The 11,984-nt window shown below is 44.7% G+C and overlaps 1 protein-coding gene across 2 annotated transcripts; it reads right to left on the bottom strand.

Moving 5' to 3' along the window:
- Positions 1 to 2,636: 2,636 nt before the first annotated feature.
- Positions 2,637 to 11,147, bottom strand: amotl2a (angiomotin like 2a). 2 transcript variants are annotated; one of them, XM_030434329.1, is made up of 11 exons: positions 10,908 to 11,147; positions 9,104 to 9,887; positions 8,806 to 8,956; positions 8,115 to 8,259; positions 7,932 to 8,015; positions 6,356 to 6,651; positions 5,644 to 5,834; positions 5,440 to 5,541; positions 5,191 to 5,351; positions 4,695 to 4,874; positions 2,637 to 4,469 (listed from the first exon to the last, which is right to left on the bottom strand). In XM_030434329.1, the coding sequence occupies exons 2-11, from the start codon at positions 9,832 to 9,834 to the stop codon at positions 4,381 to 4,383; spliced, it is 2,130 nt and encodes a 709-aa protein (XP_030290189.1). In that variant the 5' UTR covers positions 9,835 to 9,887; positions 10,908 to 11,147; the 3' UTR covers positions 2,637 to 4,380. The 2 variants fall into 2 exon arrangements, with proteins under 2 accessions (XP_030290189.1, XP_030290190.1); XM_030434330.1 differs by having other exon boundaries at positions 2,637 to 4,466; positions 10,908 to 11,143.
- Between the last annotated feature and the right edge of the window lie 837 nt (positions 11,148 to 11,984).

The following is an 11,984-nucleotide window of genomic DNA, read 5'->3' as shown; positions in this document are numbered from 1 at the left end:
ATTCCTGCACAGCTCCAGATGTGTGTGGAATGCATACACGTATGTAGGATGGGATTTTGTGAAGCTGCTTCAAACTTGGCACGTAATCATAACCTTTCACCTACAGAAGCCCCGTACAGCGCTCACAGTTTGGCGGGGGCTCATGTCCTGCATGTACAGATATTGGAGGCAGAGTGAAATATCTGAAATGTGTTCTGTCTGAGCACAAATGGGGCCAAACAAATGGTAAATCACAGACCCCGAGGTGCTAACTACGTCCCAGCTGAAAACAGCATTCGGCAGATGGAGATTTATTTTTGCATTTTCCTTTCCGAGCTGAGAAAAGTGGCACTCGGCTACAACAAGTAAAGGCAGCAGGAGGAAAATGCGTGGCATCTGTGGAATGCCATCCCAAACTCTCCAGGGGGAATGAGGCTGGCAAAAATATTTACATTAAATGTTTACAGAGGGATTCTTTTTTTTTTTATGTAAAGGCTGCTAGATTGGCTGTACACATAAACATGAGCTACCCTGGGAATAAATGCCATTAGCAGACGGATGACATTTTCACAGTTTTATATACAGTATGTTCTTCTGCTTTTAAGGGCACACTCACACTTGGCCCAGTTGCTCGATTGTCTCTCCTCCCCAGTCCCACTTCTGCAAACAAACTGGACTTTTGGGGGTCAAACATCCTTTGGCATGGTACAGAATGCCTAGTGTGAATGATCTTGAAATAAAAAAAGGTCTAGGTCTGCACCAACAGAAGCTCCTCTCTCCCACAGACAACGCTGCTCCTGAAACGCATCATCAGAACAGAGGAGGTTTTAAATTTATTATCACACGAAACCAGATCTGTTGCTGTTGGTGAGACTCACTGAATTCCAAGTATTTCCTAATTTGCTTGGAAATCCGAAGCACAGATCACAGTACAGTTAATGGCACGCCGCTATTAACGTTTGTCTGTTGTGAGAGATGGATAATGGAAAACAGACAATGAGGGCCACACTGTGTTAGTCAGGTGAGGGTAAATATATTTTGTGCAAAGCTATACACCGTCTTTTACGCTGTTTTAGTCTCCAGTGACACATGAGGGACATATCGGTCTCTTTAGTTGCTGCTCCATGTTCTATGTTCACCAGTTTAGTTGTTAACTTTAATTGTCAACCAGTTGGTGCTGGGCAGGGAGGGCTTTAGAGCGTTCTCGCTACACATAAACGTTGATGAAAGTGGTAAAAGTGAGGCAAAAGTGGAGCAGTACATTCAGCCAGATCCAAGTGTTTGGAACATACTCATCATACATGCGGAGCATTGGGATGCATTGCTCTTTAGGAGTGGTTAAAGGACTGTCTGTGGAAACTTTGATACATTTCGTCCTCTGTCTTGGTCACCAGCGGAATCCTTGATGACCACCACGTATTCAAGCTGACCACAGTCTTAATAGTCTCCACCCTACACACACGTCGCTTAACAAAGAAAAGTTTAATTCATAGGCAATAAAACATACCCTTGCTTAATTAATCACATTGTAGTGGCACAGCCTTACTTAGCTTGGTATGACAAGTAGCTCATTGTGGCTAATTGTGGCTAACTGTAGCTAACGTAAGTAACCTTACACGGCTGTGTGACTGCTTTCATGACTGAGTCAGTTCGCTAATTTAGTCACTCTGCTTTTGCTACTGTTACACTTGTGCTCACTCTGTGTTACATATGCTTGCTTTATAGATAAGGTTCATTACAGAAATGTAACAGTTCTTACATTTTATTTAGGTTTACATGTCTCTCCCAACTTTTTACTTAACTCTGTGATGTAACTAGAGACAACTGACAGATTGATTCATCACTTACTGAACTCTTATGTTAGCAAAAAATCCTACACTCACTGTGCCTGAAGATCCAAATATTGTGGATGATAACCCAAGACATATTAAAACAAGTTTATTTAGCTTAAAATGTAGAATTTTCTCAACCCATAAAGGAACAATTAACTCATAATATTACACTGAATAATAGGTGCGTAGGCAACTGGACTTGTTTCAGTTTCTTGAAGACGTTTCAACTCTAATCCAAGAGGCATCTTCAGTTCATACTACCTGGAGAGGAGTTGGCTGGCTTTTAAACTCTGCGTGGGAGTGTCCTCACAGAGTCATCGGGGCCTTCATGTGGGTTGCTCGGACTAGGTGGTTGTTAAGCTGTCTGGGGAGGGAACTACAGCATTATAGGTGGGTAATATGTAATGTCGTAGGCCACTTCCTCTGTTTAAAGACAGCCATTATTAACAACTCTGTAAGGACACTCCCACACTGAGTTTAAAAGCTTGCAACTCCTAACCAGTAAGTTCATACAGAAGAAGCCTCTTGGATGAGAGGTGAAAAGTCTTTCAATAAACTGTAACAAGTCAAGTTGACTACGATAGAGAACTTAGTTTAACAATGACCTGGATGACTGAGAAGCTTCATCAAAACACTGAAATAGTTTTATAATGCTACGTAACTATTTCACAGTAAAATAACAGCTTCATAAATCATTTTAATGCAACTTGATTTGTAGTAGGGCCCTCTATCGCTGTTCTGAGTTATTTTCCACCAATGGGTTTCTGTAATCAAACCGATACATACATTGTTTTAAACCAGTGTGACAAATCAAAACGGAAAGCATTTTATCAGACATATATTAAGAATTTTATTCTATTGTAGTGAAATGTTAAGGCATACATACAAATGTTTCCTTTACAAAAGTTCACAGCAACATCAAAATGGGTCAACCAGCTGAAGCAAGGCACCTTAACAGAACCTTTTGTATTCATCATCGGTTATAACTTAAAAATAGAGTACATCTTTGGCACCAGGAAACAAAAAAAAACAAAGTATATAAATGAAAAAAAACAAAACAAAACAAAATATATTAGCTTCTCTCACTTCAAATAGCCATTCATGTAAACACATTCCAAACAAAGTGAAGGGCACTGACTCAAACTGACACACTGCATTGACCAGCAAATGCATTGTGACCGGACATATGATGAAAAAGCCTGAAGAATTGACATGCTAATTGTGGGAATTCAAACAACGCTCCTGTTGAAGGGACTGAAGAGTTTGAGGCACCCGACAACTTTACATTAGTTCAACAATACAGAAACTGGAGGGTGATGTATTAGCTTCTTCACAAATCCACTGATGTTGAGTTTTAGCAGTTTTTCCCCTCTAAAGAGTAGAACGAATCTGAACTGTGGCACATTCCAGTTAAATATAAAACACAGTCCTGGGAAACAGGAGTCTACATTCAGCAGTGTTCAGTGATCCTACACACACAGGGAGAAATAAATAGAAAGATTCCATGTTGAGGATAACTGAGAAATGTGAGATACTTGAGCAACGGGGGAAAACACAGCTGAATATAACACATTGATGGGGACAACAAGTAGCAAATGCAGGCCAATAATAGTTGACCATTTCTGTGCCTGCAGTAGGACGAGCTACCGCAGTTCAGAAGAAATGAACGGCCCCAGAAAAGGAATCATGTGGAGAATGCGTGCCATTTTAACAAGGGCTAGGGGTCAGACTTTAGATAGCCTTTTTTCTTTAACGGGAGCATTCCCTCAGCCAGGGGAATGTGAGAAGATTAGCTCCAGCATGTCAGCGGAGGGAAGCGAAATGCTGGCCAGTCGCCGTCTGAGGCCCCCCGAACATTAACCTGGGATCTGGAAAATTAGACCCCCGTGAAACGCTGTCAATCCTCGCAGGCTTTTTTAAGAGAGAAATGAGCAGGCTTCGCATTCAAAGGAAGTTTCCAAATCCTCCGCTGAGCTGTGAGCACGACCCGAGTGTATTTTAAAGAGGGGAGCAACTGTTAATTCAGGCTTGAGTGGCTCTGTTAGACAGATTTATCCTCATACTGAGTCATTTTATAAATATTCCCATTATTTTCAGAGAGACTTGTAATAGGATCGCTACTGGAAATTCTAAATAAACCAAACATAACATAGATGTGTTGAGCTCTTAATTCAGACGGGCATATCTGTGTATAATTTAAGTGGACCAGAGCGAGACGAGTGATCCTTGTTCTCCTCATCATCTCACAATATGAGCAGCATTTACAAATATAAATACAAAACATAACATGCACAACATATGCACAATCAGCAGCCCGGTTCCTTTCTTAGCGCACAATTCAGTCCAGGTACCTTGAACCATTCTGACTCCTGAGGCGACTCGTGCGGTAGAAGGAAAGCTCAGCTCTCCATCCCCAGACTGTGCCACGTTCTGGACTGTTATTTATATTTACACCAGCCTTTTCTTCACTTGTGGTCAGACGTCGAGGAAGGCCCTTAACACCTTCGGCCAAAAGTCTCTGTCATCGTTTGGCTGTCAGTGTTCAGTCGTACGCAGCTGGAGTGAGCTCTCAAATGAGGATTTCAACCATCTCTGCGTCCGAGCTGTTGATGCTCCTGAATGTCTTGAGTGGTGCTTTTGGCTCCTCCGAGGTGTCTGCAGTGAAGATAAAATTAGCAGATTAGAAGAGCAGCCTCGGTGTGCTGAAGCTGCAAACAAGCCTGTTTAATTTTACCGGCAAAGTTTTAACTTCTTTGTAAGAAACAGTACGTCTTGACAGAGGGGCTGGTTACACTTTGAATGGAGGTCAAATAGATGGTCAAAGGGAGTAGTTTGTGTGCTGGGGATTTGGGTGTCAAAGGCTTAACAAAACAGTAAACCCACCGGTTGTGGCTGCTGACAACGGCGCGAACATCTTCAGCTCTGCCGCCACCGCAGGCTCCGGTGGGGCCTCGTCACTCTGGGTGCTGCAGTCTCGGCTGGGGCGCTTGGGCACCACGCGGGGTCGGGGTTGCAGCGCGGCAGCAGAAGCAGCACCTGTCTGGTCATCTGAGAGGCTCTTTGCTACAAACACAGACAAAGAGAGGAGGCTGCTTAATTACCCGCTTAACATCCACATTTACACGCCACCGAACATCTGCCCCGCTGAGTCTGTTCCCATGACTATTCTGGATCGGGCTATTCTGGCGCGAGAGATGATATGCATTCCAGTTTAAAAACATGTTGTCTATTTGAGGGAGGCGAAAGGGTTGTCTCCCACTGCCGAGATTTTTATTTAGGAAGTGTACATTCTGTCTGGCGACGCTGACCAGTCTGCCAGTTGTCGCTTGATCGCACGTGTCATTAGGGATTCAAAACTCGCTCGGTGTCTAACGCTCACCTTTGCTCTCTGTGCTGCTGGTCACGGTGTTGATAGAGGGGACGGACCGGGCGAGACGAAGTCCCTGTTTCTCCAGCTTGCCCTGCTCCAATCTGGAGCGCTGGTGGAGGACTTTGATCACAGCATCCTTCTCCAGGAGCTGAGCGTGAAGTGCACGAATCCTAAACAATTAGAACACACCGTTAGACCAAAAATCTCCCAAGAAGCAGCCATAAATAATATCTGACAAATACGTGGAAGGATGGTTACCTGTTCTCCATCTCCTGATGTCTGTGACTCGACAAAGGCAGGTCTTCATTGAAACTGTTGTTTGGCGAATGTCGAGGCGAGTGATTGATGATGGTTGTGTCTCTGCAAAGAAAACAGGAGTCTGTTAAAAGATGTCCTCTTCAATACATTTGTCATAATTAAATGTTTTTTATCTTTGCTATGACTCTCCATGTTTAAACGTACCTCTGCGCTGCAGCAGTGGCAGCTGCATCCATCGCAAACTGCCTCATGGTGCTCTCCTCCAGGTACTTCTGCTCCCACTTGGTGATGTCGGCCTCCAGGGCCAGAATACGCTCCTCTCTCTCCCTCAACTGCTGCTGCAACGTGGAGGAGCTCAGCTCTGAAGCCGTGGGGTCAGCAGCCTGGTTATGAGACTGAGACAATGGACAATCGTTAACATCTGGCTTCATGTGATACAAGCAAAACAAAAATTTAAAGATGTGGTATGTAAGAATTGGCTAACTGTTGAATACTAAGAACTATGGGGCAGCATATCACTAGAATAATCGCTAACTGTAGCTGCCGTTAGCTCGTTTGCTGCACAGGGAGCAGTCCAGACTGGTCCAGTTAGCAGGTTAGCATGCTAACCTCAGAAACACAATACATAGACATCAAAGTATCATAACTATTCTTTCCTCATATTCTGTTAATCATTTTAGGTACATTTTGAATGTTTTTAACTAGAATACATCTAAAATGTAAAAGCAATTTTAAGTGTTTTTGGTTGATTTGAACAAACCTTATTTTAGCATTATGCTAAGCTAAGCTAAGCTAAACTAAACAAGAGGCTCTAGCTTCATATTTAGCGTATAAACCTGAGAGTTGTACCAATCTACTCATCTACCTCTTGACAAGAAGACAAACACAAGTCCCTGTCAGCTCTTCTTCTCCTCACCTGTTGAGCTCTCAGGCTTTTCAGCTCCTGCTCCAGCCGAGTGCGCAGCCGCAGCTCCAGCGTCTCCCTCTTCTCGCAGGCCGCTTGCAGCTGAGCCAGTGCGCTCTGCAGACGCTCCACTTTCTCCACGTAGGCCCTCTTCCTCTGCAGCTCTTCCTCCAGCTGCCGGTTGCGGGCCTGCGTCGAGGCCAGAGCCTGCTCGAGCATCTCCCGTCTCCGCTGGCAGTCCTCTCCGGAGACACGCAGGTGCTGTATCTGCCTCTCCAGCTGTTCACGCTCACGCTGCTGCTCCTCATCTAAGATACGGGAAAGGGGAAAAAGAGGTGAGTGGTGGTTCAAGTCACTGATATTATCCTGGAAGATACAAAGGATATCATTGCTTAAGAAGGGTGAGCTGTGTCAAGACTATTCAGTGGCCCTTGATGGGGTCAGACAAGTGGCTGTTTTCAGTGGAATGTGACCCAACGAACTGCCGTGAAGCCATGTGTTTCAAAGTCAGACATCATGTCTTCTAAAATGAATAAGTTACAACCTCAACATGGCAATCGACATTAAAATAAACCATTCCTCATTCACTAATCAAAAGTTAGTCCATGTTTCAATGGAAACTTTTTCAAAAGGAAGCCAGTTTATCTCTTGTGCCACTTTAAAAAGGAGGTTGATTACACAACGCGAGTGCATGCCTGTGGAGGGAATGCAGACTTCCTCTTATCCACTTACGCACACAGGCATAGCTTTGTACTTGGGAAAAGCTCTGGAATGCTTCTAAGGACGTGAAGTAAACAAGCAGCTCAAAATATAATTCAAGTGGTCCTTGTAAGAGAAAGAAAAAAAACTACACATCCCTCTATTGTAACTCAAATGTGGTTTTGCTGCTGTTGCCCAAAGATAACTGCTTTCAGGAAAACGGACAATATTTCAATCACATGGCTGTTTACAATGTGGCTGATTATGTAACCGATTCATAAGATTTTTTTTTGCAAAACAGATCTAATCTTTACTGTCAGATATGTCTGCAAAGATTAAGCGAAATGAAAACATTAGTTGGGTTAACTTTCTGTCCCTGCACAGAACAGAAACAGAGGGAAGAAATATGCACAACTGGCCCGTCGTGATTAAACCACGAGGTAAAGAAATGCCCAAACAAGGAGAGTGAGCGAGCCAGGGGTCATGTTGAGTTGGGCCTGGACGCCCTGGAGTCCCAGACTTATTAGTTCCCCTCAAGGAGGGAAGTCAGCAGTGATGCAAAACTGAATGGGGAGGGGGGCATTCCTAACGCTGGAACAGCCTCAAATACCTTTAAAAAATCCTGGAATCCAGGCCGCATTCACTACAGCTATGAAAAATGGCATCTGAGTGCCAAGAGTGACTCTTAACATTAGAGATTGAGCCATTTGTGTCGTGACATGCAGGGCTTTTAAAACATACCAGGAAACCAATCCCTGCTAAACTATGTTCCTGCCATTGTTTAGTGCTTCACAGGGCTATGTGATTCGTCGAATCAGATAAAAACTCACATCTCTCCCCCCTCTTGAAGCATGCTATGAGAGGACAGTTTCTCTGATGAAAGACTCACTTTGCTCCAGCAGCTTAACGAAGACATGCTGCCTCTGGTCTGAACACTCGGCCGCTCGCTGTTTGGTAGCCGTGTCCAGTTGTTCTGCAGAGACGACAACAGACAAAACATGGCTGTTACACACACTGGGTCACATTTAAAAGCAGGCGGTGCATTACCAGGGCATTTTAATTGGCCACATACCTCTCAGGTCTCTGTTAAAGTCGTGCAACCTCTTAATCTCAGCCTCCAGTTTATTCCTCATTGTTTTCTCCAGAGTCTCCCGCTTGGCAGAGCCTTTCATCAGGGTTTCATACGCTTCAGATATCCTCTGGATCTCCAACTCCAACTGGGAAGAGAATGTGGGACGGTGATCAGTCTCCGGGAGAAGCATTCTCATTCATAGTCTGGATTGTGGTTAATGTTTCAGTCATTAATATCAATGAGGCTAATTAGTCACTTCAACAAATACCAGCCTTTTTCTCTTTTTTACCGCCTGCAGGCAAATGGCTTTTTAACACTATGCGCAACTGAAAAGCGGGAATCAACATTCCTGAGTGAACACTTGCGGGTCCCAGGTGTCAAGGCATTTATCTCCTTTCATGGCAATACGCCAGCATGTTTGAAGGACAAAGGGTAGGATGTGTTGTGGGACATTCCAACGGCTGGAATGAGGAGAAAACTCTCAACGTACCATGAAAACCATGATATAAACCTTATAAAAAAAAACCTCCATGACGTGAACCAATAGCTTGGATCTCTCTCTCGTGTTTATTCCTTAACTTCCAGACAGCTTATCACCCTGGCATGCACTGGCAAGAAACTATTATTTTTATGATTTCCACACCCTCCGTGAGCCAGCAGCTCCACTCATCGCACCGCCTTCTTCTCTCACCTTCTGCAGCCTGGCGGCCTTCTCGACGTAGACCTCCAGCTCCTTCCTGAGCCGCTCGTTCTCCCGCATCAACACGTCGGTCTGAGCTGAGTTATTGCTGGAGGCGGCGGTGATGCTGTTGTGAGCCACCTGGGACTGAGCCGACACATACCTGTGGAGGGGAGACATGAGTAATTCATTACTACACCGCTGAAAGCCACAAGGTCTGGGAAACAGTGAATGCATGCTTTGTCTGAAGCTCTTAATCGGACCACATTTTAACTGAAGCATTATTCCACCTTGTCCTCCATCTGTTTACCTGTCGTGCTGCGAGAAGAAGGGTGGAGGAGGGTCCCTGCAGTACTGTCCGTGCTCCTGTGAGTGGCTGACCATATATCCAGGGAGTCTGGCAATGATAGGATAGTCCGGGGGTGGCCCGCGCTGGTCCACACACTGTTGGACCCCTTGTCTGTCAGGGACCACAGCGTTCACATTATTATTATTATGACACAGCTGTGGATAGCTGTGTGAAGAGCTCATAGCCAGACTGTGTCTCAGTCCGTTCCTCTCCAGAGAAAGCTGCAGAAGCCTCTCGCTGAGGGAGCGAGCGTGCTCCCTCTTCATATCCCACTGTCCCTCACTGTGACCCCCCAGTATGTCCATGCTGGGCCCTTCCTGCTCTGCCTGTCCCTGCTGAGAGATCAGGTACTGGGAGTGGGCTTTGGCTTCCTCATAGGTGGGCAGCTCCTCTCCATGGAGCTGGTACAGATGGCACACCTGGCTCTCGGAGTGCAGGCCGTCCCCCTGGTGCTCCTGGCCCTGAGGCTCCTGTCGTTTTGACATGTGGATGTACTGGGTCTCCTCCTGAGTCAGGCTCTCCAGAGAAGAGCGAGGACTGCCCGTGCCCCCGCCGCCGCTGTTGCTGCCTCCACGCAGGGCCTGCTGCTGGATGGCGAGGAGCGTGCGAGTGTCCGTCAGGTTCCCGTAGCGGAGCTGCTCTTGGATGAGACGGTGCAGGACCGTGCCAGATGAGTCTTCAGCAGTTCTCATTTCAGTCAGTGGGAAATGAGCAAAGAAACGGTGGCAGTTCGCGGATGACAGATCTGGAGGAAAAATAACAATCCGGATCAGACTTACTGCACAACATCAATGTTAGAGTGGGTTATCAGGGTTTGTCAACCTGATTGTCATCATCCAGTTTATTCAACGATCAATTGCACTATTTCAGTTGTGAGCCAACAGTCAGAAATTCCTCTCAATTACTTTACAAACATCCATTGCACAATGACTTCTGCTGTCAGGACATCCGAGCCCTTGCTGGAAATACCCCTTGACAGTGATGTCAGCGCAGATCCAGTTTTACTGCCCACACACTCTGAAGCATAACTTTCCCCGGACGGACAGACAGACAGACAGACAGACTGGAAGTGTAATAGTCACCAGTGGCTATAAACATCACAGACTCTCCCCCCCACACAAAAACAAACAGGGTAGCTTCCACATAACATGACGTAAACTATGACGACGTACACGTCCAAAAAATGATCAAGACATGAAAAAGGCTTAATTTAAAGGGGCGCTGTGTAATTTAGAAAAGAAGATTTTAACTGAAAAACCTAATTTATGGTAATATTACAAATACTGAAATATCTATTTGATATATTTCCATACATATTCACTGTTTGAACCGAACAAGGGGGCTACTTAGCTAATATAAACACAGTAAAACATCATGAAATTGTGTCCAATCAATTAAGATTTTTCATCTTCCTCCAAAACTACGTATTGCCCCTTTTTAAAAAACAACCTGCTCTCTCAGCTTTCACTGGGAATTAAAAAGAAAACATCCTTTAAATCGACCAGAAACTCAATTTAATGAATTTTAAAATAAAATGTGTTATGCCATTTTGAGATACGTGTGTTAATAAAAAATCAAATCCGATGGCTAAAAATGCACGTACATAAATAACTGTTCTCTTTAAAAACATGTAAACTCACTGACTCACATCATTAATCGCACATTAATACTGCGCCATGCGACAAATCCGTGCCAAACGCGATCCGACCCGAGCCACAAAGAGGCGAGAAAAACACACACAAAAAAAACATTAAAAGCAACTCACCAGATTAAAGTCTCATCCCACACCACTCAGTTCGCGTTAATGTGAACAAGTATCCTGCGCTCGATTCAACACAAGTTTCCAGAGTTTGTCTCCATGTAACCGTGTGTGCGCGCGTCGACGGCCGGCAGCAGACTGAACCGAGCGGAGCTGCGAGCTGCACCAATAAATAACTGAGGGCCGATTGTTCGCTGCGGCTGGAATGACAGGAATGTAAAGGCTCCAAGTCCCTGTGGGATCAAAAGCACAGGGGAGGAGGGACGAGGAGGAGGAGGAGGAGCAGGAGGAGAGGGTGAGGGTGAGAAGGGGGGAGGAGGGTGAGGGTGAGCAAAAATTGGATTCAGAGCAGCAGCAGTGTCTCAGCTGGCTGCTTGTGTCATGTAAAAGAGCCTTGTTGTAGTTTTTGTTGTGTTGCCGTTGGAGGAATTTTAAGTCCCCCTCTGCTCCTGCAGCCGGAGCAGATTTAAGTCCTTACAGTTGGAGGAGCGGAGGCAGGAATGTTGCTGAGAGGCTGCAGGAGATAAAAGATTACAACCTCACTGTCACACAGATTATAATGAGCCACTCCGGGGATGTTTTATTAAGAAATTTGATGATATGTGAGGATTTCTGTGGAAAAGATGCAAGATTTAGGATTGAAGTTTTGCTAAAATCTGAAAAGAAAATCAATATTTGAGAAAAAACACACACTGGCTGTAACTAGCTGCTTTCACGCATCTATAAATGTGTCTTTTAGTAAATTAAATGACCGAAAAATGTGGAAAAATGTTTCCCAGAAGCCTCGGGTGACGTTTTCAAACTCCTTGTTTGTCCTACACACAGGCCAGTTATTCTGGAGATGGAGAAAAACAGCAATCTCTCACTTTTGAGAAGCTGAAAACAAAGAAAGTTTAACATTTTTACCTGGTAAAACCTTAAAGGTGCAGTACGTAGTTTTGGTAAAGACATTTTAATCAGAGGAGAAAGGATCTTCATGGACTCATGAACAAACTAAATAAACAAACTCTTTGTTTTCATGACGGAATAAACAAACTGACAAACTGACAGCTCAGTTTCATTCTGTTTTACTTTGTTTACATG

Source organism: Sparus aurata, chromosome 11 (genome assembly GCF_900880675.1).
Source record: "Sparus aurata chromosome 11, fSpaAur1.1, whole genome shotgun sequence".
In the NCBI taxonomy this organism is placed as follows: Eukaryota; Metazoa; Chordata; class Actinopteri; order Spariformes; family Sparidae; genus Sparus; species Sparus aurata.
Note: the sequence above shows the minus strand (reverse complement) of the source record. Positions and strands in the feature narration are given on the sequence as shown.